The sequence below is a fragment of the Macaca fascicularis genome, chromosome 14 (assembly GCF_037993035.2).
Source record: "Macaca fascicularis isolate 582-1 chromosome 14, T2T-MFA8v1.1".
Taxonomy (NCBI): Eukaryota; Metazoa; Chordata; class Mammalia; order Primates; family Cercopithecidae; genus Macaca; species Macaca fascicularis.
The window spans coordinates 16,181,808-16,209,796 of NC_088388.1; the positions used below are offsets into that span (position 1 = coordinate 16,181,808).

Below are 27,989 nucleotides of genomic sequence, written 5' to 3' on the forward strand. Positions count from 1 at the left end.
GGGCAGCACAGCTAGTGTGTATTGATTATTTCTCTTCAGTGGGTCTCAATGGGAAATTGCCTTTCAGTTCTATTAAATATGCAGAAATTAATCTAAGCAAACAAGGAAACACAAGCCTTCCACAATCATGATAAATGGAGCCAGAAAAGTAAGCTCTTCCTAGGATCCAGGAAAATCCAGCACTGTCCAAAGGAGAGGACACCCAGATGGCTCCTTGCCTTGGATATTCTGATCCTTGGCTGGATGGAGGCTTTATAGTGGTATGTCAAGCTTCACCTATGTGTTAATCCATCAACTCCCTTCCCTCTGACTTTGTACTCAACAAAGAACCTTCTGGTATTGATTTCCTTTCCCAAAAGCCTGTCCTTCCTGAAAGAGATTGTGCTGACCAGTCAGCCTTAGGATTCCCGTCTGCTGGGTGGTTTTATTTCTCAGTGTAAATTAATAAATTGCATTTCAGGTTTATCAATCAGTCTCTTATGAGTTGGTTTAGTGTGGGTCATTTCCCCTAGACTTAATCACAACAACTAAGCTCCCAGGGAGGGGCGGGGAAGGGAACACCACTGGAGTAGTATAACAGAGATGTCCAAAGAATGGTATGAAAAGATATACTATTAGGCTGAAGAGGACACAGAGAGGACTTCTGTATGGGGAAGGGAACATCAAGACAGGATTCCTGGAGGCAGATCACACTGGCACAGGAAAAGAGGTCCTTCAGCATAATGGTGAAAACATGGACTCTGGAGTCTGCCTATCTGGGCTGGAAGTCTATCTCCTCCCATTCACTGACTGAGTGACTTGACCAAGTGACTTCATCTCTTGAGGCCTCAGTTTCTTCGTCTTTAAAGTTGGCATAATGATAGTACCTCCCCTCCTTATGGGGTGGCTGTGGGCATTAAATAATAATATATATTACATAGAGCTCTCAGCACAATGCCTGTCCCAAAAGCAACACTCAGTAAATGATCGTCATTACTGTTGCCATTATTAATACCCAAAAGGGTGCTTTCATTGAGAATTCTAGACAGGCACACATTTGAGGCCTGCTGCCTCCCTGAGGCCCCTGAGGCAATTTTGTCTTAAAAGGAATAAGAATTGAGTCTGTGTTTGCTTTAAGACCTGGAGGGCAGAATGCTTTTTGCAGATAGGGCTCTTTCCTTGAGAGTGGTCACAGCCCATCTTGCGGTTTTGCAACCCACGAGGAGAGCTGCATGTACAATCTATAAGAACCCATCAGCCCCGGGAACTTCCGTGGTTTCTGAGTCACTCTTAGGCCACTTGAGCTTCCAAGCAGAGGCTCCCAGGGCAGACTCACCATACAGGCCTTTTCTGCCCTCTCCCGTGCTGCATCTGGAGGCACACTCCTGCACCCCACGACAGATCCCTGCTCACTGTCAGCCTCTGTATGGAGTCCCAGCATTTCAGCAAGTCAGGGCTAAGAGAGGTTCAGCACTCGCTTCACAGAGGTAGGAATGGAGGCCCCAGGAGAGAAAGGTGCCCGGGGTAGCCCACCCAGGGGGCTCCAGAGCCGGGACTGGACCCTGGGTCTCCCACTTCCTTGTCCAGTGCTCTGTCTACAGTCCCCAGTGGAGCCTTCCCTAATTTCACCACAGACTTGCTTCCAGTCTAATGCCATGCCTCGAGTATCATCTGGGGTTCCCATCCTACATGGGCTCTCCTGGCAAGTGGAGGTTCCCCTCCGCCCCAGCTTCTCCTTCTCCCTCCAGCTAATCCCTACCTGCTTCCCCACCCGCCAGCGCCATGGAAACTGTTCCAGTCTTTTCCTGCTTCCCTTTGCCTTTTTTCACAACAAAAATCCAATGTTCAACTGGCCCCAGCAGTTTCCTGCTCTTTTCATCTTGGGGGAGTTGGGCAAAGCTCCCAGTGTGAAAAACCCCGTTGTTTTCACTCAGGAGTCCTGTCTCCTCCTCCTGGATCCATTTCCTCTTTTCATGATCATGCGTGTGGGTGGGTGTGGGTGTCTGTGTGAGCAGAGCAGGGAGACACAGAATCACAGACAGGCAGCATTACTCTCTTTGTTTTCATCAAGGGTGCCATCTGAAAGAACTACCCATCTTCATTCCTATTGGTGATAACTGGTACCCCCATCAACCCGATTCCAGAGTTCCTGCTCTGTCCAGCTCTTGGGAAGCCTCCCAGGAAGGCTGCGTAGGGCACAGATTAAGAGCATCCACTGGCTGGGCATGTTGGCTCAGTCCTGTAATCCTAGCACTTTGGGGGACCGAGGCAGGCAGAGCACTTGAGCCCTGGAGTTTGAGACCAGTCTGGCCAACATGGTGAAACCCCATCTGTACTAAAAATGCAAAAAAAAATTAGCTGGGTATGGTGGCGCACGCCTGTAATCCCAGCTACTCGGGAGGCTGAGGCAGAAGAATCACTTGAACCTGGGAGGTGGAGGCTGCAGTGAACTGAGATCACACCACTGCACTCCAGCCTGGGTGACAGAGTGAGATGCTCTCTCAAAACAAAACGAAACAAAACAAAAAGCATTCGCTGCATTCAGAGCATCAGGTTTCTGTCCCAGTCCTGGCACTGCTACCTGGTGATGTTGGGGGAGCTGCTTCATCCCTCTGGGCCTCAGTTGGCCCAGATAATAGATGCTAATAACAACACCTATCGTGAGATTCAGTGACAGATTAAGCAAAAAGCGCTTCGAATCAGATACATAGTCATTGCTCAGTGCATTGCAGGTATTATTGATATTTCTTCTTTTTCTTCTCAGGGACGGGACGTGCCTGCACGTTGACACACTGTTCCCCAGCCTGGTCCTCAGAGTTGCAGGTTTAGATATTGTCAGTGCACTGAGGCATTCCTTTCTGGCAAAGTCTATTGGGAAGTCCAGTTACCAGTAAACGGTTGCTTGATGAACATGGAAGTGGAGCTGGGGCTTGGGAGGGTGAGTAGCAGGAGCCTCATACGGCCTGGTGTGATGGGGCCTGGGGCTCCTCTTTCTATTAGGCCTGGCCCAGCGCTTCCAGTGTCTGGTCTGGTGGAGGAGTTCTGTTTTCTGCATGATGAAAGGGAGGCTGATCCAGGTACAACCTCTGCTGCCTCTCGCATCCACTGAAGCTGAGCTGGCTGCTCTGAGGGGCCAGAGTGGCCCCCTCCCTCCAGTGCCTCTTTGGGTGTCCTTTCAGATTCCTCTCTAACAGAAAGTCTCCCCAGAGCAAGGAGGCCTCATGTTGGCTGTGTAGTAGCTCCCCACCCTCCTGAGAACTGCTTTGAACACACTAGGAGATACCCTGAAGAGTGCAGCTCTAAGGCTCCATCCCCTTCCTGTCTACTCTGGCTCACGAGCAGACTTCCCACAGCTTACAGGACAATCCAAGCCCCTGCCTTAAGCCCAGACAGTCTTGGGGGGTTGCACTTGGGGGATAACATTTGGGTGTTATCTAGAGATCAGGTCTCTAGGGTGGGGCTTCTTAAGCAAGGTAAACTGAGCTCACCCATTACTTAGTGGATTTTTTTTCACTCCTAATTTATTTCTTTTTTGGGTTAGGAACACTTTAAAATTCTCCCTAAATGTGACTTTGTTTTCTGGTAAGTCAATCATATTTGTTAACAACAGTAGCTGCTATTTATTAATAGTGTACTAATTGGGCAGTTTTCATACATTATCTTTAATCCATACAACTCAATTCCAATTTTACAGATGAGGAGACGGAAGCTCGGAGATAATCAGTCATTGGCTTGATAGCAGTGTGCTTGTATTATTTTTGGCACTGCCTCAAGAGGATTAGAACTTTCTCTGCAGGTGAAATGATGTTTGCATTTACCTTTTGCTCTCTGACTTCCAAAACAGGCTCTAGAAATCCCTTTCAAGACCGTAGGTGAGAAAACTAAACATTTTAATTTGCAGGAGCCCACTGTGAAAGGAAAGCTGATGTTTGTTTGTTTATGTGTTTGGGGTATGGGAAATCAAAGCCCTTTATGTGAATGGCTCAGAGTTTATCTGCATATTCAAATTTAGAAAGTGATGTCAGAGGGTAGGAGAGAACATCTGGACTCGGCCCAGGGAGTGGCAGCTGCCCTCTCTGAGGTTGTTCAGAGGAAGCTTGAGGAGAGAGGTCCGTGGAGAGGTGGGGGCTGCATTGGAAGGTGGTGCTCTTGAGGACTAGAGGATACTAGCCTTTGCTTGTGCCAGGGGGATGATGGAGTGCAGCTCACTTACACTGCCCTGTTTGGCAAACCCTCTTTCCCTGACCTCAACATATCCATCTTCCCACTCTGCCCATAAAAACATCCATAGGGTGGATCCTGGGTATCCAGATCTGCTGATGATGGGAAGGAGAACCACCTCCTGCATTGGTACTTCGGTAGCAGGATACAGGAGACCCCGTTCTATGCTCCCTCTTCCCCTCAAAGCAATGTCCCATGGCTGGCGTTCCCAGACCCTGGACTGGTCCTTACCAGCCAGTTGACTGGACCTCAGAAGGGTTTTGAGCAGTTAAGTGAAGTCATCCAGTGGCAACCATGGAAATAAACTCTTGCAGCAGAATGGCGATGGCTTGGAAGCAGATGATGCCTGCGTGAGAGATGATAAGTGTCTGCATAGAGCAGTGGTCAAGGATGGATAGGAGAGATATTAAGGGGTGAAATCAATAGGACATGATTGACTGATGTGGGCTGAAATGTTAATGTCCTCACTTAGACAGTGACGCTGGCCTCAAATCTTGCCACTTTCTTCACAAACCTGTGCTCTAGCTGGTTCCCATATGTTCTTGTTTTGTTGAGGTTCCGTGCCTTTCAATGTGCTGTGCTGGCCTCTGCCTGGAAGACCATTCTCTCACTCCAGAAATCTTGCGTTTCTTTGTCTCTCCCACTAGAGAAGGAGCCCCTTGAGGGCAGGCACTGAATCTCTTCTCTATGAATCCCAGCACCTGGCACAGAGCCTGGGGTGCCACAGGTATTTGTTGAACCAATCAATCAATTAAAAAAAAAAGGATGGCCGGGCGCGGTGGCTCAAGCCTGTAATCCCAGCACTTTGGGAGGCCGAGACGGGCGGATCACGAGGTCAGGAGTTCGAGACCATCCTGGCTAACACGGTGAAACCCCGTCTCTACTAAAAAAAAATACAAAAAACTAGCCGGGCGAGGTGGCGGGCGCCTGTAGTCCCGGCTACTCGGGAGGCTGAGGCAGGAGAATGGCGTAAAAACCCGGGAGGCAGAGCTTGCAGTGAGCTGAGATCTGGCCACTGCACTCCAGCCTGGGCGACACAGCGAGACTCCGTCTCAAAAAAAAAAAAAAAAAAAAAGGATGTGAGATGACGCAGAAGGAGGCGAAGAGAAAAGGGATGAAGACATTGGGTGTGCCGTCAGACCTTATTATAGTCACTTCTCTCTCCGATGTTACTCATTAATCCTCATCGGAGCCAGGCAGGAGAGTGATCAGAATAGCATCTGCCTTTTCTAGCTGCTGGAATTCGAACCAAAGAACATGGGAATGGTTCAGAGGATATTCTAATTTCCTGTCCCAAGAGTTCAGTAAGACGTGTGTTAGTAGAGGCCCATGTCTTCTGCAGACATTGTTGGGAGGTGTGTAGTGGAGGCTCTGAGTCAAGAGAGGTAACAAGATAAGATTCTCTCTTTGCTTTGACTTTTTTCGGTTTCTCCCTTGCTACTTCCACACTTACTGAACCCTCAAGGTCCTCAGGAGACTAAAAGACCAGAAGATAGGGCATGCATTAATTTCAGAGTCTGTCTTGCAGTAAAATAGAAAATCTTGCATCTTAAGCCCTGATTGTCCCGGGCTGCTATATTTTTGTGGATTAAAATGTATTTCTTAAAATAACTTAAAATGTTATTTTAAGAAGAGACTTGTTTTCTCTAATGTCCAAATGTTTGTTAAGATGGGGTGATGAGAGCATAGGTTTCAGAGTTGGGAAGGTACTGCGGCTTCGTAGAGTGACCATGGGCAAGTTCCTTTAAAATTCCTCCCCAAAGCTGCTTCTCTGGCTCTGTCTACATAACTGCAGACTAGAAATCCACTACCCTACAATCTGCCTACAGCACCTGCGCCATGCAGGGACCTCATACACCCATCTCATACTTCTTTTAAGACAATTCCTATAATTAAGGTCCTATTGTCCTTGTCTTACAGGTGGGGCAGCCAAAGAGCTTGCCTCAGGTTGTATAACTAGCAAGTAGCTTGGGGTACAGGACCCCAGCCACCCTTCCTCCATTCAGTCAAGTCACTAGAGTGGTCACAGACTTTATCTTTTGTGTTTTGGTGGTGAACTGGAAAATACTCAGTTGGATCTGGAAAATACTCAGTTCTGGCTGTCCCCTATCCTAACCTCTATTTCTTCCTCTTAAAAAAAAGAGGAGTGGGCTTGGAATAGCTGGAGTTCCTGGGCCCCCACGGGATCCAGGTAGCTGGGGTTGGGAGTCTGCAGACTGCATCTAATATGCAAGAAGCTCTCCCCCAAACTGAGCTTTTGACAAGGGAACAGCCACTCAGGCCAAAGAAGACATCAGCTCACGTGCTCTGGACTGGAAGGATGGTAAGGCAGCTGCTTAGACTGGCTACCTCACGCTGATCACAAGCTCCGATGGGCAATTATATATGTCTTTGATTAATAAAAAATGGGGCAATGAATGAATAGTTAATCAATGCAGTCTGCTGGGAAGGCTCTTTCAGAACCTGGGGGTGGGGGTGAGGCCAGGAGTCATCTAAGGGGTCTTCGGGAGCGAAAAGATGGGGCAGTCCTCCAGGCGGTGGTTTCTGAAAAGCCCTCAGTCCTGGTTCTTGGCTGCCTGATTCTGTGGTTGGGATGTTTTTGGCAGCTGTGGGACTGTGAAACTGGGAGAGAGGGTTGAGGTGGTGAGCAAATAGGAAAAATATGTTCCCTGCCCACGCAGCGGTCAAGGCAAAATGCACAAATAGAGAGAGTGTGTGTGTCCCTATGCCCGCATGTGCTGTCTGCGTGTCCTCTGGGTAAGTGGGTGAGTGGGTGACATTTTTCCTAGGTGGGCCTGAGCGTGTAACAGCATTCAACTAACTTGGTTAGGGGAGGCAGAAGCAAGGGGGCTGGGAGGCTGAAAGGCAATGAGGAGGGAGGGAAAGACACCGCTGGGGTTATAGGGGATCCTAGAGGGAGAAGTTTCAAAAGGGAGAGGTAAAAAAAGGCGCGGGAGGCTGTGAGCAAGGAAAAAGAAGAAGGAAGTGATGGAGAATGGGAGGCCTGCCCCAACCCCTTCCGGGAGGGCAGGCAGGGGCGGAGGCGAGCAGGGGACTGGGAGGGGCGGCGAGAGGCGCGAATGCGAACGAAAGGGCGCGGAGAGCCCCGGCGCGGAGCACGCGGGTAGGGCGAGGGGTCCCCTTTCGGGGGCCTTGGGGCTCCGAGCCCGGGCTGGCCCCTCGGGCTCCTCTGCGGGGAGGGCCGGCCGCAGGCTGGAGCGGGGTGCGGAGGCTGGCGGGGAGCGGCCCCCCGAGGCTTTCCTGGTAGAAGTTGATGCGAGGAAGGGCAGCGGGGACCATGTTTGCGAGTCCTAGGCGAGGGTCATGGGAGCTGGGGTATTTCTGGCAGTAGAATGGCCTGCCTCGTGACTAAACTAGCCCTGTGATCTTGGGCAAGTTCCTGAAATCTGCGGGAGTTTTTGTTTCATTGTCAATAAACTGAAGATAACAACACCAAGTTGGCAGCGGGAGTGTGTGTCTTCTGTGTAGGGCCTCCCTGCCCCTGCACCTGGTTGAGTTGCTGTCATTATTTTAGTGGACGGTATTCAGAATTCGAGCGCAGGAGCCTCCGCTTCTCCACCTGCTGCCGGGGAGCTATTGGGTAAGTCGTTTATCTCACCTGTGACTCCAGGTGGCAATTAAGATCTGCCTCTCTACTTACCACGTGGTTACTCAAATGCAGTGCCTAAGATAGTGTATTGAAGTATCTATTCCCCATATTTGCTGCCAGCGGCCATGATCACCCTGCCTCTTAATGCACCCCACAAATAACTCTAGTCCACCTTTGCCTTTCCCGCAGGCCTCCTCTTCCAGCAGCCTCTGTCTTTATTTTACAGGATCCAGAGAATCACCCGCTGACGGTTTTTGCCCAGGCCTGAAACAGAACCAGAGAGCTACGGGAAGGCAAGGGCTTGGCTTGCCAGAGGAATTTTCCAAGTGCTCAAACGCCAGGCTTACAGCGCCTGTGATCCGTCCAGGAGGACAAAGTGGGATTTGAAGATCCACTCCACCTCTGCTCATGGCGGGCCAGGGCCTGCCCCTGCACGTGGCCACACTGCTGACGGGGCTGCTGGAATGCCTGGGCTTTGCTGGCGTCCTCTTTGGCTGGCCTTCACTAGTGTTTGTCTTCAAGAATGAGGATTACTTTAAGGAGCTGTGTGGACAAGATGCTGGGCCGATTGGCAATGCCACAGGGCAGGCCGGTAAGGGCAGGGATGACTCTTCTAAGGAAGTTAAGTCTGGCTCCCAGGTGGTGGCAAGGAGCAGGAAGGACTCTGCCCCCTGCCCACCCCTCTTTCTATGATGAGAGGAAGGCTCAGCAGCCCTCAGCCCACTTGGTCTGGGAAGTGCCTGGAAGGGAGGCACCAGCTCCTGAGGGGTAATTAGGGGCAGCCACATTTCAACTGAGCTGAAGGGACGAGCTTCTGACTGACGAGCTGTCCGAGGTGGAGGGGGGAGCCCAGGCTGTGTGCTCATTTGGCAGGAAGGCTGGGATGCATGGGAGACCTTTGTTCTTCTCCAGACTGCAAAGCCCAGGATGAGAGGTTCTCACTCATCTTCACCCTGGGGTCCTTCATGAACAACTTCATGACATTCCCCACTGGCTACATCTTTGACCGGTTCAAGACCACCGTGGCACGCCTCATAGCCATGTAAGTCCGAAAGGCCCAGCCCAGGCAAAGGTGGGCGATAGGAATCCTTCAGGCTGCAGCCCAGCTTGGAGTGAAATCCAGGTCAGATGGCCCGGCCGCCCTGCCAGGCACCACACCTGCTGCTAGCTCCCAGCGGCTGTTAGGAACAGCCCCAGGCAGCGGGGATTTGTAGGCTCCCCACTTCACCACAGCCCCGCTTCCATTTCCTTACCTTTTTCCCTGCTCCGCCTGAATGTGGCTTCCCTATCACGTGCTGAACTGAGCCGGAGGCCAGGCTGACTTCCTGTAAGGGCTGGCTTAGAGCCAGGTTACAAAATTAGCAAAAACTAAAATTGCTCTTCTCTTCCTTCACCCCAACGATCCTTGTCCTCATCCCCTGCACAGCCTCACATCCAGGTTGCTCAGGCTTCATCCTCATCCTCCTCACCGCCTCCCTCCCCCATCACTCCCCAGGGGCTTAGCTAATAGGAAGTTTCCTTGGTATTGCCACTGGTGGAATTTCAGGTCCTTTCTGACTGGAGGGGAGGCAGTGGGGGTTTCCTGTGCAGATGAGTCAGAAGGTTCGGGACGTGATCTCACACACACAGTGTGTTGCTGCATCCTAATCTCGTGCTCTGTGGGCAGCCTCAGCGATAATCAGCGCCCTGCTGGGGACTGATACAGCTCAGAGCAGGTGCTCCCAGGGAGGCACATGTGAGATCAGCTGTCAGAGAGAGGAACGGGAGGGCTAGCTGGGCCTGCCTTTCTGGACATAGCCAGAGAGTAAAGCCAGTCCCTTACATTTTAAGCCTTTGGATGCAGAATGACTGTATCTCAGTCCTTCTTGGTCCTTGGCTCCCTGCTACCTCCCCTTTCCTCCCCTTCCTTTGTCCCCTCCCTCTTCTCGAGCCTTAGGACATTGCTTTTTTTTTTTTTTTTTTTTGACTCCATGCCTTACAAGACCCCTAAATGCTAAGGGAGCCTTATAACCTTGGGACTGTAATCCTGAAATCATAGCACTCTGAGCTAGTCAGTCCAATCATTTCTTTTTATAGAAAAGGCTCCTGAGGCCCAGAGAAGGACAGCGCCTTGCCCAAGGTCACAGAGTGAGGAGGAGTTAGAACTCAAGGTCTTGATTTGCAGACCAGGCACTAACCTCTTTCTCCAAGGGGTTGGGCTGTTGGGGCTTCCAGGTGGGAGGATCTTGGCTTTGCCCACTCTGTCCTGGCTAAGTCCCAAGCCAACCACGTCATCAGCTGAGCTCCTTGTCCAAGGCTGCCTGTGCTAGCGTTGGGCCTCAGAATGAGCAAAATGCACTGTCCATGAGGTCAGGACCACATCTCAGTCTCATCGCGGCTTCTCACCTGGTTTTGAGCCTGGGGCTCAGAGGCATCAGTGCCCGTTGCATCCCAGGCTGAGGGTGCGGTCAAGTCCTACACTTGTGGGCTGGGTGAGCAGAATCACGTTTGTCTCCCAGGTTTCTCCTTTCTTGACAATATTCTCCTTTTCCTGGTCTGTGTTTCAGATTTTTCTACACCACCGCCACACTCATCATAGCCTTCACCTCTGCAGGTGAGTGCTGTCAGGTGGGTGGGAGGGATGCAAGCTCAGGGGCACCTGGTGGCTGGGGCAGGTGTGAGTAGAGAGCTATAGGCAAGACATACAGACCACGTGGTTATTCAGAGATCTGTAGCTTGAAAGAATCCTGGAAGGATCTTGAGTTATTGCTGATCTGTGAAAACAGTTTAGTCTATTGAGAAAATGTGAAAAGCAAGGACAATGGAGAGGGATTACTTTATAGAGTAGAATTTATTCAAAACTTTACATCTGGCAGGGCGCAGTGGCTCACTCCTGGAATCCCAGCACTTTGGAAGGCTGAGGTGGGTGGATCATCTGAGGTCAGGAGTTCGAGACCAGCCTGGCCAACATGGTGAAATCCCTTCTCTACTAAAAAAAAAAAATACAAAAATTAGCTGGGCGGTGGTGCACGCCTGTAATCCCAGCTACTCAGGAGGATGAGGCAGGAGAATTGCTTGAACCCAGGAGGCAGAGGTTGCAGTGAGCTGAGATCACACCACTGCACTCCAGCCTGGGTGACAAAGTGAGACTCTATCAACAAACAAACCCTAAAAAACAAAACAACAAAAAACTTTTACATCTTTTATGTGTTAAAATGTTCTCTTTCTTTTTAATGAAATGATTATATGAATGACCATTTTGAAAATATCCTTACTTAGCAGGGTAAAAGTTGACAACCCTATTGTACTCAAAATCTTTTTTTCAAATTTTACCAGTCTGTAAGTCTGGAATTCCAATCTGGTTTGTTCTCCACCACCCTTCCACCGATTACACAGAGGAGAAACTGAGGTCACAAAGGGACCCTTTGCAAAGACACGTCCATGGCCACAGAGAAAGCGAGTGGGAGGTGGGCCTGGTATGCAGGCCTCCTGATCCCTGACTCTTCTTTCTCTCATTGCCTTGGTTATGGTGGCCACGAGATGCCTCCCGAGGTTCCTCCCTAGTGTCAGACCTGTGGCTCAGTTTTTGGTTTAGGAAAGAAGAGTACATTACTCTTGTGTGTGTAAGCTCTGCTAAAGCCCACCAGCATCATGAGATTGTCTGCACTCACGCTGGGCAAACACAGAGACTGAGTGTCTTTGTCCACACAGATCTCATGAGATGGCCTGGCACCTCAAACCAATTATTTCAAACCACTCTCCTTATCAAACCAGCATCATCTACTCTAAAAGCCTGTAAATGATTTTTAAGCGACTGGATGTGGAGGTGGTGGCTGGGTAATATTTGACTCGTGCTTGCAAATTGTCTGAGCAACAATCTTCCTCTTCCTCCATAGTAGAGGGATTTTCGGTTTTGAAAAAAGCATTGAGCCCACAAGGACTGTATTGTGAAAGAAGCCTCCAACCTTTAGCAATAGGAGAGATGTACATTTTATAATGACAGAAATTGAATGGTAAATTGTGTGAATACTCTAAAATTGGCTCTTGGCAGTGCTTCTTAAGGTATAGCACGGTAGTTAAGAGGATGTTAGGGGCACACGCATACTACATCAACTACACTAACAAACATCAAATCACCTGACAGAACAGCTATTCCCTTTTTATGTCTCTTTCAGTCCTTCTGATTTCATGAAAGAATGTCTTGATGTGGGGCCAGTGTGATTTTAACACTGATGGAAAGAGCAGGTCTTAGGCTTTGAACATTCTAAGGGCAAATGCATCCAGCTACAATTGAATAACATTGTTTTCCTTTCATTGCATTTATTTTTACAGTTACTTCCTATTCATGACAAGCAATGCCAGTGTTTTCATCTACAGTAGTGAAATAAAGTGTCCTTTAAAAATAGATTTTTTTTGGGATAAGAGTGAGTCAACTTAAAACATTTTAGCAAATAATAAGACAGGCATAGGTTATGGCCAGAATAATGGTGGGCAGAAGTCTGGTTTGGGGAGGAATAATTTGTCAAGGGTTCCCCTCCCCCAGCTCTTGAGCTTTTCTGCTGCGGTCTCACACTTACCAGACCTGTTATAACCATTTGTTTGCATGTCAGTCTCTTTAAGCGCAAGGAGTATCTTTTATTCATCCTGTATTTCCAGTGCCAAGCACACTGCCTGGCACCAAGGAAGTGCTCAGAGTTTAGTGAACAAAGAAAAGACCATTGTCCTTTTCTCAGTTCTCGTAGCACCTAAGCCGGAAGAGCAGGAACTGTTGTTCCCATTAAACAGATAAGATGACTGAGGCTCAAGGCCAATGCCATGAATTAGGGGATGGGCTTGAGGGTTGAGCCTGGCACCTGAGTCCAGGGTCCTCTTTTCCTAGAGTGTCAAGGATGAAAAGGAGAGGCAGCTTGTGGTTTACTGAGGGAAAAGAGAGGTGGCTTCACTTAGAGCTCTGCCTCTGTCTGTAAACTTTCTGGCCTGCCACAGACTGAGGACCCACTTTGGCTGGGAAGAAGGTGGCTCAGGAGACTTCCACAGAGATATCTGGGGAAACCTTGGCCAGTATCCTAAAAACCCTTGAAGGACGCTGGAATGCTGGCTCGAACTGGGGCCTGGACACTAGGATTGTTGGGAATTTGGAGCAGGTGGGAGCAGAGGTTGGGGCTCCATGTTTGGGTTGCACTATGACGCCATCCTGCTTCTGACTTTGATGGTCCAGGCTCAGCTGTGCTGCTCTTCCTGGCCATGCCAATGCTCACCATTGGGGGAATCCTGTTTCTCATCACCAACCTGCAGGTGGGAGTCTTCCCTAATCCCAGGCACTTGGCAGGGTGGAGGGAAGGTGGAGGGAAGGTGGAGGGAAGGTAAGACCCTTTTCTATAATTGGCTGCCTCAGATGGGGTTGGCTCAAGCTGAGGTGGAAGCTGTAGCGGTAGAAGGTGACTTTGGGTATAAGGAGGGTCTGCCACATGCTGGATCCTCAGGAAATATCTGTTTCATGAATAAATACGTGATCCAGGCTGGTCCTATCATCCGCAGATTGGGAACCTATTTGGCCAACACCGTTCGACCATCATCACTCTCTACAATGGAGCATTTGACTCTTCCTCGGCAGTCTTCCTTATTATTAAGGTAAATATAGCAACAGCCTACATTCATTGAGCACTTGTATATGCCAGGCGCTTGTCTTGTGAACCTTGCATTATTTCTCTCCATCAACTCGGTGAGGTATGTACTATGTTGCCCCCACTTTACAGACGAAGCATTTGAGTCTCCGAGGTTAAAAAGCTTTTAACAATGAAGGTTCTGCCGCTAGTAGCCATGATACTGGAACTCAAACCCAGGCTTGTTGGTTCTAGAGCCTGAGCTTGTAACCGCTAAGCTCCTTCTTCAGCCTTGCCCAAGCTTTTGTGGCAGTGGTCATGATGTGCTTGGGCCAATGTTGGGCAGAGGCTGGGGGCCCTTCAGAGTGGGGTGTTTGCTGCTGTGAGCTTCTAATTTGGACAAGAAGGTGGCAAGTGGCTAGTGGGTACAGCAGGGGCAGACACGGAGGCTTGTCCAGCTGTCCCAATGGCTGATGTTGAGGTTTCAGGGGATGAACTGTTGCCAAGGCTATTAAAGGTCAATCAACAACCATTCTGCCTTATTCATTGTGAATGGTTTTATCTGGGCAGTGACCTGCTTAGCCCAGGGGATGAATCCTGATTGATCAAAGCCAACCACAGCAATCCGTTTACCCCTTGCTAGTGATGGATGGAGGTCAGCATAGGATCCAGTCCTTTTTAATGAGATAAAGGGGGTGTGTATATTAGAAGACTCAAGGGGCTTTTCTTCCCTGACGGAGGGTGAAAGCAGAGTACAAATGAAGTCTTCCTCATTGAATGTTGCGGTGTGAGGATGTGATAGCTGGGGCTGTGGCAACCATGCTTCAATTATGAGACAACAAGCTGGAGTACTAAAGCCGGCACGCCACAGATGGCTGAGTGAAAGGAAGGGAAGAGTGTGGATCTCAAGCCACCCAACCTGGGACTTCTCTCTGGGCTTAGTGTTAGGCCAGAGGCAGTTGGCATTCCATGTCGGTTATGGGGGCAGAGAAGAGGATCTCTGGCAGTCACTACCCAGACATGAGTCTAGCTTAGTCCTATAAGCTTTGGAGGTTTGGAGAGTCATACAGAGACTGAGTCCCTGGGGCACTCAAGCCTTTCTACTCCTGGCACAAGAGCCACTTTCCAGGCTCTTCCTCCTTCCCCTGGGTATGCCTCCCCTTCTTTCCTCTTTTTTTTTTTTTTTTTTTTGAGATGGAGTCTCACTTTGTCTCCCAGGCTAGAGTGCATTGGTGGGATCTTGGCTCACTGCAGCCTCTGTCTAGTGGGCTCAAGCAATTCTCCTGCCTCAGCCTCCTGAGTCACTGGGACCATAGGCTTGCCACCACACTTGGCTTATTTTTGTATTTTTAGTAGAGATGGGGTTTCGCCATGTTGGCCAGGCTGGTCTTGAACTCTTGACCTCAAGTAATCCACCTTCCTTGACCTCCCAAAGTGCTGAAATTACAGGCATGAACCACCATGCCCAACCTCTCTCCTGTCTGTCTAGAGTTGGAAGGGGAAAGGCAGCAGGAGTGGGAATTCTTAGTTTAATCTGACTTTGCTGCTGCTTACTCTGACAATTCATTGAGCAATTTACTGCACCTCTCTGGACCTCAATGTCACTCTCTGTAAAATGGGAGGAGGTTGGGCTAGGTCAGTGGTTTCAAACTGAGCATCGAGGAACTTAGGGATTCTCTTTGATGTCATGCCAGTCACCAAGGAGAATAAAGAGGGAGATGACTGGCAAGCTCCCCATTGATGTGTTTTGTAAGTTGAATTTTTGTGTAAAATTTCCTTTGAACAAAAGGCCTTTGCTGTTGTTGGGGGAAGAAAGGCACTGGCTCCACCGGCTGTGGGGAAGGGTCATATGAGGACTCCTCTACTGCCGGGTGTGTCTTGGAGTGGCGCCATATGTGTACCAGGTATCCCTAATCAGCTTCCAGGATGGTAGGTGATGGCTTGTACTCGGACTCCTTAGAAAACAGGGTTCCAGCTCCTGCCTCTTCTGCTGATGTTTTTTGTGTGTGATAAAACATGCATAACATAAATATTACTATCTTAACCTTTTTTTTTTTTTTTTTTTTTGAGACAGAGTCTCGCTCTGTTGCCCAGGCTGGAGTGCGGTGGCAGGATCTTGGCTCACTGCAACCTCTGCCTCCTGGCTTCAAGCGATTCTTCTGCCTCAACCAGCCGAGTAGCTGGGATTACAGGTGCGTGCCACCATGCACTGCTAATTTTTGTATTTTCAGTAGAGATGGGGTTTCACCATGTTGGCCAGGCTGGTCTGGAACTCCTGGCCTTAAGTGATCTGCCTGCCTCAGCCTCCCAAAGTACTGGGATTACAGGCATGTAATCATGTAATCATGTAATCACACCCTCTCACCTCAGCCTCCCGAGTAGCTGGAATTACAGGCATGCACCACCACGCCCAGCTAATTTATCTATTTATTTTTAGTAGAGATGAGGTCTTGCTGTTACCCAGGCTGGTCTCAAGCTCCTGGACTCAAGCAATCCTCCTGTCTTGGTCTTCTGAAGCACTAGAATTACAGGCAGGAACGACTGAGCTCAGCCCTGCATAGTGCTCTTAAAGTTCATCCATGTTGTAGTGTATGCCAATTTCTTTCCTTTTTATTTTATTTTTTTTGGAGACAAGGTCATGCTTCATTGTCCAGGCTGGGGTGCAGTGGCCCAGTGATGGCTCACTGCAGCCTCAAACTTATGGGCTCAAGTAATCCTACCACTCAGCCTCCTGAGTAGCTGGGACTACAGGTGTGTGCCACCACATCCAGTAGAGAAGGGGTGATGTTGTCCAGGCTGGTCTTGAACTGGGCTCGAGTGGTCCTCCTGCCTCCCAAAGTGCTGGGATTATAGGTGTGAGCCAGCATGGTGGCCTCCTTCCTTTTTAAAGGCTGAATAATATTCCACTGTGTGTATAGATCACATTATGTTTAGCTGTTCATCTGCTGATGGACCTTTAGGTTGCTTCCATCCTTTGGCTATTGTGAATAGTGCTGCTGTGAACATGGCGTGACACTGACTTTTTCCTCCTCCTTCTGCAGCTTCTTTATGAAAAGGGCATCAGCCTCAAGGCCTCCTTCATCTTCCTCTCTGTCTGCAGTACCTGGCATGTAGCACGCACTTTCCTCCTGATGCCCCGGGGGCACATCCCATACCCACTGCCCCCCAACTACAGCTACGGGTAAGGACTATCTGGCGATTGTGGGCCAGAGCCCCTCATTGGCCCTAGGGTGGGATGGACAGGGCAAAGCAAACCTGTCACAGGAGAGGAGGAGGACTGGAGCAGTGCATCTGTTAGCTATTGCTGCATAACAAATGACCTCAAAACTCAGCAGCCTAAAACGTTCAGCATTTATCATTTTTCACAAGTCTGTGGGTAGCTGGCTAGTTCTACTGATCAGGGTCAGATGTAGATGATTTTGACAGGGCTCATTCATGCATCTGATCATTTGGAGGGTTACAAGGGGGCTGACTATGCTAGGATGGCCTCATTCAAATAGGTTTGGAGTGACAGGGATGCCTGGGTCACGTGGCTGTCATCCTCCAGCAAGCCAGCGTGGGCTCATTCACACCGTGATTTCAGGGTTCTGAAAGAGCGCAGAAACGCACAAGTGTTCTTGAGGTTTAGGCTTGGAATTGGCACAACCACTTCTGCTGCATTCTTTTGGCTGAAGCAGTTCACAAGGCTGGCCCAGATTCAGGGCATGGGGAAATAGAGCTGCAAAGTCTCATTCAAATGGGGGTAAATACAGAGGAGGTGAAAACATGTGATCATTTTTGCAGTCAGTTGCCACAAGGAGTAGAGGAAGGGTGCTCCTTTGCTGCTCACTTACTATTTGTCAGACCCCATGTGCTCTCTGATTTCATCCTCACAATAATCCTCTCAGATATCCTTATCTCCATTTTCTAAATGAGAAAAATGAGGCTCAGAAGGGTTAAGTCTGAGCCATCTTTCTGTTGCTAGGAAGAGGCAGAGCTGGGATTTGAACTCTGGCCTGCCCTGCTCTTTTCATACTTCCAGTGGTTCCCAAACTTTGCGGCATATTAGAGTCACTAGATTCACATAGAGATCTTAGAAAAGGAAGCCTGACTTTCACCTCCAGACATACTGATGTAATTGGTCTGGTCTGCAGCCTGGGCGTCAGGGTGGCTAAAAGGTGATTCCAAAGTGCGGTGAAATGTGGGATTCACTATACTGTTCCCTCCAGTCTGAGTCTCAGGTTCAGCTCACAGTCCTTGGCCTTGCTGGTGGGGCTTTTGTTTCCATAGCCTGTGCTCTGAGAATGGCACCATGAAGAAAGAGAAGGAAACAGCTGAGCATGAAAACGGGGAGCTACAGTCAAAGGAGATCCTTTCAGCAAAGGAAGGTGAGCCCTGCTGACTAATCTCTCTCTCCTCCAGACCTGAGTCTCTCCTTGTGCCTTTCCTGGCCCCTCACCTCCAGAGCTCCCCCAGAGGCCCTGAATCAGGAAAGGCAGGACAGAGAAAGGACCTTAGGCATCTTTCCAACCCCCTCACTTAATGGAGGCTCCAGAGAGGGGGCAGGGCTTTTGTCTCTTTTCTGTCCCTCTTTTCTCTCTTTCACATCCCATCACTTTCCCCTACTTCCAGCCTGCCTTCCATGGGTTGCCCTCCCTTCCCCCAACTCCTCGGTTCTGCCCTCTTCTGTGATGCCATTGCACTAAGTCTGGTGCAATGTCCCCATTTCTCCAGGTCTCCTGGGTCTGTCCTCTCTTATTGTCCCAACTCTATCACTGCTTCCTTTCCTTCCTCTCTGTTCTGAGTCTTTGATTACACACATCACAAACCGCAGCTAGCTACAGTAGAAATAAGAACGGGGTGGGAGAGGAGATGGGAGATGCAGGTTGAAGGACATGAAGGAGCAGATGAGCAGGAGGAACAGGCCTAGAGATCTAATGCACAGCATGAAGACTCTAGGTCATCAAATTGCATTGTGTCTGGGACTTTGCTAAACAAGTAGATTTTAACTGCTCTTGCCACAAAACAGGTAGAAATGTGAGATGATGGATATGTTAATTTGCTTTACTATAGTAACCATCTTAGTAGCTATATGTATCCTATGACCTCATGTTGTATATCTTAAATATACACAATAAAATTGATTTTTTTTTTTTTTTTTTACCATCTGACAGTTGGATCCAAAACACATATTTATTTATTTGTTTTAAAGAAAGAAGAATAGGGTTCTGGGAAGCTTCCAAAATCAAGGGAGGAAATTGAACTTGCCAGGATGTAGGACCTATTTTAGATTAGGTCCGTCCTAATCTAAACTTACGGCCGGTCTGCCTTGTTATGAGGAACCATCTCATTGGTTAACCTTGAGAGAGGAACAGAACCCTGAATTCACGGTGCCATCTGGATCATGAAGATTAAGGTAGAGGAAGATTTCCTAAGGAAACTCAGGATACTGGTACCAAAAGAAAGGGAGGCACTGAGGAGCAGGTTAGAACAGAGTGTCCACACTCATCCTCGTCTTCCTTCTGACTTTCTCCTCTCCTTGTCATTCCTTTCACCTTTCTGGCTGAGAAAGATCAGGAAGGTATTACTGCAAGAAGTGTCATTGACCAGGCTGTGAGAGACAGATCGGATTTCAATAGAGAAGAACACAGAGGGTCATCCAAGGTGGTAGGGCCAGCATGACAAAGCAGGGAGGTGGGGATGTGTGAGTCTGAGGCAGGCGCAGAGCATGCCGGGTGAGTTATGGGAGCCAAGGGTAGAAGGTGGGCCTGGACCTGAAATGTTCCACTGAAGCCTCCACCCTCCCCATCCTACCTGTCCACTTTCCTCGCAATTCACGCCCAGATCCTCCTCTCCCCGTTAGAGACCCCAGGGAAAGGGCAGAAGCAGGAACCCCGCTCCTTCTGGAGCTACGCTTTGTCTCGGCGCTTTGCCTGGCACCTGGTGTGGCTGTCTGTGATACAGTTGTGGCACTACCTCTTCATTGGCACTCTCAACTCCTTGCTGACCAACATGGCCGGTGGGGACGTGGCACGAGGTATGTGGTGGGGCTGGGAGGTAGCCCATCTGCACATCCCAGCTGGGAACACAGAGCCTCCCAGCAGGGCTGTACACACCAGAGGAGGGTCTGATGGTGTGGGGAGGAGGGACGTGCAGACAAGAGCAAGGTGGGAGAGTCCCTGCCTGGAAGGGAGTTTTGGAAACTTCTCATCAACCAACCTCTCTCTTCCCTCTGTAGTCAGCACCTACACAAATGCCTTTGCCTTCACTCAGTTCGGAGTGCTGTGTGCTCCCTGGAATGGCCTGCTCATGGACCGGCTTAAACAGAAGTACCAGAAGGAAGCAAGAAAGACAGGTGAGATGCGGGGGAGGGCAGGGCTGGTCAGAGAACCAGGAAGGGAGTCTTCATTTACCCCATGACGTCTTCTCTCTCTCTTTCTCTTTTTTTTTTTTTTTTGAGATAGGGTCTCACTCTGTTGCCCAGGTTGGAGTGCAGTGGTGTGATCTTGGATCACTGCAGGCTGCGCCTCCTGGGTTCAAGAGATTCTCCTGTCTCAGCTCCCCGAGTAGCTGGGATTACAGGCGTGTGCCACCATGCCCTACTAATTTTTGTCTTTTTAGTAGAGATGGGGTTTCACCATGTCAGGCTGGTCTTGAACTTCTGACCTCAGGTGATCTGCCCACCTCAGCCTCCCAAAGTGCTGGGATTACAGGCGTGAAGCACCATGCTCAGTCTTCTTTTGTGTTCTTAACCCTGTCTGGTTACACTCATTGATTCATTAAAACACTAGTCACTGAGTGACAGTTATGTGTCAGCCATGGTACCAGATACCAGGAATTCAACAGCAGACAAGACAGATGTGTTCTTTTTCTCAAGGTGTTCTCAGTCTAGAGGGTGGAGAAAGGCAGATAGGCAGTTACAATCCATGAAGCAAGCCCACAGGGGGCTATGGGGGCACAAAGAAGGGCACATAATCTATTCTGGGTGAGGATGGGATTGGTGCCAGGGAAGGCTTCCTGGAGGAGGTGGCATCTAAACCAAGACCTGAAGGATGAGTAAGAAGGGAGGAGATGAAGAAGTGGGGCCTTGGAGAGTGGCCCAGGAGCACAGTGGGGTCGAAATGGTGAATGACAGAGTGAAACACTGAGGGATCTGGGCAGGTGAATCAGGCTGGCTAGGACACAGAGCCCTGGGGAATCTTAGGGAAGTGGCTGGAGAGAGAGAGGTAAGAAGGGGTCAGGCTGTTTACCACATCAGGGAGTTTTGGCCTGGTCCTTGGATATGGTTGGAGGAGTAGAGATATGCTGAGGTATTTTAACCTGCTGGGGCAGGAGGGACAAAAGTAGACCAACATTTTACATACTTATTTCATCTATCCCTTCTCCCACCCCATGCACCTGCTTCTCCCACACCTGCTAGAGTTTTCAAAGCAAATCTTAGACATCATATCATTTCATCTGTAAATATTTCTCTATACCCATAAATGTTTCTCTAACATATAAGGCCTCTTTTACTTAAACATCCCCATAAAATCATGGCCACACCTAAAAAAACCAATAATTTCTCATATCACCTACTGTGCAGTCACTGTTCAAATTCCTTCAATCATTTCAAATACATCTTTTTACATTTGGTTTGTTCAAATTAGGATCCATGCCTGGTCCATGCAGTGTATTTGGTTGCTGTGTCTTCTATAGCTTTTAAAATCTAGAAGAGTCCTCCCCACTTTTCTTATTTATTTGTTGAAGAAACTGGGCCATTTCCCCATATTTTGGATTTGGCATTGTTTTAATGTGTTATTTAAAATATTCCTTTCCTTGGGTATTTCCTGTAAACAGTGGGATTAGAAGCTTGGAGGAAACACAGTTTAATTGTTTGGGTTTTTTTTTTTTTTTTTTTTTTTGCATGAATAACTCAGAGGTAGAGCTGTGGGTTTCCTCTGGTCTCCCATCAGCAGGCCCTGGTGTCTGTTGTCTTGTTGCTGTGTTAAGATTGATCAACTGGTTTAGACATTGCCAGTCTGATCCATCCGCTGTAAAGTTTCCCATCAACCATATACTTAGTGATTTTAGCAGCCATTAATGATCAATGCCTAGGCCCATTATTTTATTAGGATTACAAAAGGATGATTTTCTTTTCTTTCTTCTTTTTTGAGACAGAGTCTCACTCTGTTGCCCAGGCTGGAGTGCAGTGGCACAATCTTGGCCTACTGCAACCTCCGCCTTCCAGGTTCAAGCGATTCTCCTGCCTCCGCCTCCCGAGTAGCTGGCTTTACAGGCACCCACCACCTGGCTAATTTTTGTTTTTTTTTTTTGTCTTTTTTTTTTTGAGACGGAGTCTCGCTCTGTCGCCCAGGCTGGAGTGCAGTGGCCGGATCTCAGCTCACTGCAAGCTCCGCCTCCTGGGTTCACGCCATTCTCCGGCCTCAGCCTCCCGAGTAGCTGGGACTACAGGCGCCCACCACTTCACCCGGCTAGATTTTTGTATTTTTTAGTAGAGACTGGGGTTTCACCATGTTAGCCAGAATGGTCTCAATCTCCTGACCTCGTGATCCACCCGTCTCGACCTCCCAAAGTGCTGGGATTATAGGCTTGAGCCACCGCGCCCGGCCCAATTTTTGTATTTTTAATAGAGATGGGGTTTCACCATGTTGGCCACGCTGGTCTCGAACTCCTGACCTCAGGTGATCCACCCGCCTCGGCCTCCCAAAGTGCTGAGATTACAGCCATTGCTCCTGGCCAAAAGGATGATTTTCTATTTCTATCTTCTGCTTTTAATCACTAGAATTCTTTTAGAAAGAAAAACATTCTTTACTATTTTGTTACCTAGAAATAAATGCTTGGTTTACATGTTTATTTACCAGTCCGAAATAATGAATTGGTACCCTAGTGACCTCCAGACATGGCTACTCATTTTTTAAAATAAAATTTCATTTTAAAATATATTTGACATGTTTCAATCTGTTCTGTCATGATTCTTCTTGATGCTCAAATTGTCTCACCTTTGGCCGTTGAAAACTTTACCAAGCCAGAATCTGTGTCTTTTAGACAAAATCATATGATTTCTAGACAGTATCCTTACTTTCTAGCACAATTAAATGTTCAGGTCCATTTCACTAGGTGTGTTTCCTGCCCCAGACCTGAAATCGTCGTTTTTTTCCCAACTGACCCTGGGTTTCTTTAATTGGAAATGGTATTTAGAGGCTACAGTCTGGATGCCGAGGTTTCTTATTGCTCCTGCATTGTCACTGCTTTTGTGCTTTGGATAGAGTTAACATGTATGCAATTTTTGATAAGAAAAATATCATAAATACTTAATACTGATATTTTTATTCGAATTTTTATTTCCTTGATTTTACATTTGCAGCCCTTTCTCTTCCTCTGATAATCTTGGTTCCTAACATATGCATATATACACGTACATACACATATATAGTATTTTAAATATAATTACTGGTTTTAGCAATATTGATGTTACTTGATAACAGTACAATTGCTAAATACTGTTGCTACTTCTTTCTTTCCTTTTTTCTGTCCTTTCTTATTCCTTTCTCATCCTTAGGATATATCCCATGAGAGATGTACAGTCAAGTTGCCATATTTTCTTTTTTATTTTTAGGGATGAGGTCTCACTCTGTTGCCCAGGCTGTAGTACTGTGGTACGATCACGACTCACTGCAGCCTCAACCTCCTCGGCTCAAGTGATCCTCTCCCTTCAGCCTCCCAAGTAGCTTGGACTACAGGCGTGCATTACCATGTCTGGCTAATTTAATTTTTTTTTTTTTTTTTTGTAGAGAAAGGGTCTGTGTTGCCCAGGCTAATGTCGACCTCCTGGGCTCAAGCTTGCCCTGACCTCCCAAAGTGTTGGGATTGTAGGTGTGAGCCACCACACTGGGCCAAATTACTGTATTTTAAGGATTACCAGCTTGGTATAGAGTTATGTTCATTGGTTTCATTTTATTTTATTTTGTTTCCGATTTTTTAGATTGTTTTACTTGTTTTCTTCCTATTATTATTTAATTGTATTTGTAAAACATTTACATATCAGACATTTACATTTTCCCAAAGCTAAAACTGTGAAACAAGATATATTCAAAAAAGTTTAGTTTCCCTCTCTGTTTCTTGTACCCCTTTTCCTCTTCTTTAGGTAACCATTTTTATGTTTTTTAATATAAACATTGCGTAGGTGTATATACATGTATTAGTTTTCATGCTGCTGCTAAAGACATATCTGAGACTGCGAAGAAAAGGAGGTTTAATTGGACTTACAGTTCCACATAGCTGGGGAGGCCTCAGAATCATGGCAGGAGGTGAAAGGCACTTCTTATATGGTGGTGGCGAGATAAAATGAGGAAGAATCAAAAGCAGGAACCCCTGATAAACCCATCAGATCTCGTGAGCTTTATTCACTATCACAACAATAGCATGGGAAAGACTGGCCCCCATGATTCAATTACCTCCCCAACCCAGGTCCCACCCATAATAGGTAGGAATTCTGGGAGATGCAATTCAAGGTGAGATTTGGGTGGGGACACAGCCAAACCATATCAATACGTCTCCCTCTCTTTTAGATAAAAGGTAGTATACTGTACACACTATTCCGCAGGGTTTTTTTTTTTTTTTTTTTTTTTTTGGTGTAGCTCTATCCTGAGGGTGCTGTGTAGCAGGGACCTCTCCTCATGCCTTTTAACCACTGCCTGGGTCTCCATTATATGGCTGCAACCTAGTTGCTGCAGCGTTCCCGTACTGACGGCTATTTGGATTGTTTCCAGCCTTTTGCTATTACCGGTAGTGTTACAAAGAGGATCTGGCCACATGTTCAGGGCGGGGAGGGGCAGATGTGTGTAGCCTGTAAGGAGGGCATTGCAGTAATCCATGACTGAGTTAATGGTGGTTTAAAGCTAGGACAAGTCAGTGGGGTTGCAGAGGAGTGGGCACATTTGAATGGTATGTAGGAGGTGAATGATCAGCATCATTGATGAATTTGAGGTGGGGCCTGTGGGGAAGGGATTCGAGGATGACTCCCAGGTTTCTGTTGGGGCAGTGAATGGATAGTGGCTCCTCCCCCTTTTCCAGTCTTCCTTGGCCCTTCCCTGACTTCTGTTGGGTTGGCCTACAGAGACCCTCTTTTTCCTCTCTGTTCACCCAGGTTCCTCCACCTTGGCAGTGGCTCTCTGCTCGACGGTGCCTTCGCTGGCCCTGACATCCCTGCTGTGCCTGGGCTTCGCCCTCTGTGCCTCAGTCCCCGTCCTCCCTCTCCAGTATCTCACCTTCATCCTGCAAGTGATCAGCCGCTCCTTCCTCTATGGGAGCAACGCGGCCTTCCTCACCATTGCGTAAGTGGCCTTGGGGCGGGCTCTTATGCAATGGGACACACTGGGGCAAAGAGAAGCTGGAGGTAAAGAAGTTGGGATGTGAGGCTGGGCCTGGAAGCAGTCAGGTGCGGGAGACTGGGTTTGGGGGCAGGTGTGGAGGGGGTGAGACCAGAGGCGGTGGGAAGGATAGAACATTCATGCACCTGAGCCTTTACATCTGCGGTGCCCTCTCCCTCTGTTTTCTACTTGGTGAACTTGTATTCATCCTCTGAGGCCCACTTCTGTTCCAGTTCTCCAGGGAAGAGATGGAGAAGTGTCTTCCCTTCTTTGTGTCCTTAGTACTCTAGTCTTACTTCCTTTGCTAGTACGTGCATTGTCTGGCATGCTATCCATTTACATGCCTGTCTTTTCTTCCCTGGTGTAGCCTGCATGAGGGTCCTCTCTGTTTGTCCAGGGCCCCGCATGTGCCTTCTCTGGGTTCTGTGGGTCAAATGTCTGAGCAGAGGTGAAGAGGGAAAGGCCAGACAGGTGTGGGTGGAGGGGCAGGCCTAGGACAGGGGAGCTGGGAACAAGCAGCTGACAGAGGCCCCTGAAGCCAGGCTCCTGCTTGGAGGGAGGGTCCCTGAAGCTCACTGGAACTCCTCTGGTTTCTCTCCCCAGTTTCCCTTCGGAGCACTTTGGCAAGCTCTTTGGGCTGGTGATGGCCTTGTCAGCTGTGGTGTCTCTGCTCCAGTTCCCCATCTTCACGCTCATCAAAGGCCCCCTTCAGAATGACCCATTTTACGTGAGTACTGGGAGGATGGGCATCCCTGGCAGGAGGCCTTGGCCTTAGGCCTTGGCTGCCCCAAATCTGGCTGTGATGGCCTGGGTATGTAGCGTGGCGCAGCTTCCCAAAGAGTGTGTTATTCAAATATTTGGGGCAAAAGTATTTTTGTGTGTGAGGAAACAGACATTCTGGACTAGGGTGGAAATTCTCACAAAACTTCAAGCAAAATCCTGAGACCTCAAAGGTGTTGCCTGCCTGTGGTGAGTGTGGGCCCACCCTGGCCTCTCCCCTAGGCCCACGCAGGGTTTCCACAGTTGGCCCCAGGGACAGGAGCTCTGTGCTTTCACCTCTGTGTCCTTACACTTGGAGGGATGCTCTGAGGTCCTGCTCTAGGAAGTGGGCATGACTCTCCTGCTCTTTGCAGAAACTGAGGCTCAAAGAGGTTACTTATGTGTTCAGAGGCACTGGCTAAGAAGCAAAAGCCTTTCAACCTTGAATTCTGTATTTTGACCACGGCACAGCTCTTATTTGCCTCATTTTTTTAAAAAAGAGCAGCAAATTGTAGAATAGGAGTTTAAGTCCATCATTGGAGAAAAGAAAGACTAAATGTTTTTTGTTTTTGTTTTGGAGACAGGGTCTTGCTTTGTCACCCAGGCTGGAGTGCAGTGGCACAATCTCGGCTCACTGCAGCCTCGATCTCCTGGGCTCAAGTGATCCTCTTATCTCAGCCTCCTGAGTAGCTGACACTGCAGGCATGTGCCACCATGCCCAGCTTTTTATTTTATTTTATTTTTTATTTTTTTGATAGACACTGGGGTTTCGCTATGTTGCCTGGGCTGGTTTTGAATTCCCGGCCTCAAGCGATCCACCCGCCTCTGCCTTCCAAATCGCCGTGATTACAGGCGTCAACCACTGTGCATGGCCAAAAGACTAAACTTGAAATCTGAGGCGAATGACTTGATTGTGACATCAGATGACCAAGTAATCAGATATGTATTCTAGCTGGTGCCTCTACCAGCTTCACATGTGACCGTGAACATGACATTGAATGCTCGCTAGGCGTCTGTTTCTTTACCTGTGAAATGGGCTTAATATTCCTCCCCTTCCCCACCCCGTAGTGCAGAATGAAAAGTAACTGAAAATCCTTCCTCCGGGGCACCATAGTGTCTGGGTGAAAAGTAGAATATAAACTCGGTAGACTTCTGGTCCCTTCATTGGTCATGGAATGGATCAGTGCTTCCTTCATTGAGCAACAGTTCTGTTGTTCAGAATTCCTGGATTTCACCTCACTTCTGCTCTCCCTGCAGGTAAATGTGATGTTCATGCTTGCCATTCTTCTGACATTCGTCCACCCCTTTCTGGTATACCGGGAATGCCGCACTTGGAAAGAAACTCCCTCTGCAATTGCATAGTTCAGAAGCCCTCACTTTTCAGCCCTGAGGATGGTTTTGTTCATCTTTCTCCACCTTTGAGGACCTCGTGTCCCAAAAGACTGCCTATCCCAGCAAACACACACACACACACACACACACACACACACACACACACACACACGCAAAGACATATTTAACTGTTAACAAGGACGTTTGAGCAGCAAGAAAAGAATCTCAGTTGCCAAGCAGATTGATATTGCACAGACTCAAAGCAAAGGCATGTGGAACTTCTTTATTTCAAAACAGGAGTGTCTCCTTGCACTTAGCCTTGGTGACTCCAGGGGAGATGACACGGGGGAGGAAGTGTGTCACCTACTTCTTTATGCCTGTTTGGCTCTGAAGCCCATGTGTGCCTGGATCCTCTGCCACGGGTTAAATTTTCAGGTGAAGAGTGAGGTTGTCCTGGCCTCAGCTATACTTCCCAGCTCTCCCTCAAGAGTGCAGCCTTGGCTACAGAACTCACAGCTCTGGGAAAAAGAGGAGCAGACAGGGTTCCCTGGGCCCAGTCTCAGCCCAGCCACTGATGCTGGATGACCTTGGCCTGACCCTGGTCTGGTCTCAGAATCACTTTTCCCATCTGTAAAATTGAGATGAGTTTTGGTGTTGAAGGTTCTTCCTGGAGCAGATGTCCTAGAAGGTTTTAGGGACAGTGACAGAGTCAGGCCACTGCAAGGGCCATGGGAGCCAGCTGACCTGCTTGACCGAAGGATTTCTGACAAACTATCTTTGGGGATGTTTTCCTCTTCAAGAAGGGATATAAGTTATTTACTTTGGGCATTTAAAAGAAAATTTCTCTGGGGAATAATTTTATAGAAAAATAAAACTTCTGTGTCTAAGGCAACTACTGTTTGCATCTCTCTAGGCTTTGGGGCTGGGGTGTGTGTGTGTGTGTGTGTGTATGTGTATATGTGTGTGTATGTGTGTGTTTCTGAGGAGGCCCTACCCTGGCATGAGAAGAGCGTAGGAAATCTGGCTACACATCCTAGTGTGGCAGCTGGACCCAGAGGTGGGGCGAGAACCCTGTCTATGATTCACCCCGCTGGTCCTGGCACATGGGCCCAGAGACTTCCTCCTCCAGGAACCCCTCTGCTTCCTCTTCCTCTC

At 48.5% G+C, this 27,989-nt stretch overlaps 1 protein-coding gene across 6 annotated transcripts; it reads left to right on the forward strand.

Moving 5' to 3' along the window:
• Positions 1–1,251: 1,251 nt before the first annotated feature.
• Positions 1,252–27,726, forward strand: SLC43A3 (solute carrier family 43 member 3). 6 transcript variants are annotated; one of them, XM_045371863.2, is made up of 14 exons: positions 1,252–1,466; positions 7,736–7,801; positions 8,037–8,402; positions 8,723–8,852; positions 10,357–10,403; positions 13,008–13,084; positions 13,328–13,420; positions 16,434–16,573; positions 17,662–17,759; positions 19,235–19,408; positions 19,610–19,726; positions 24,521–24,707; positions 25,347–25,470; positions 26,760–27,726. In XM_045371863.2, the coding sequence occupies exons 3-14, from the start codon at positions 8,219–8,221 to the stop codon at positions 26,862–26,864; spliced, it is 1,476 nt and encodes a 491-aa protein (XP_045227798.2). In that variant the 5' UTR covers positions 1,252–1,466; positions 7,736–7,801; positions 8,037–8,218; the 3' UTR covers positions 26,865–27,726. The 6 variants fall into 6 exon arrangements, with proteins under 6 accessions (XP_045227798.2, XP_045227799.2, XP_015290194.2 ...); XM_015434708.3 differs by lacking the exon at positions 1,252–1,466 and adding an exon at positions 6,905–6,957; XM_005577862.4 differs by lacking the exon at positions 1,252–1,466 and adding an exon at positions 7,267–7,324.
• The last annotated feature ends 263 nt before the right edge of the window (positions 27,727–27,989 follow it).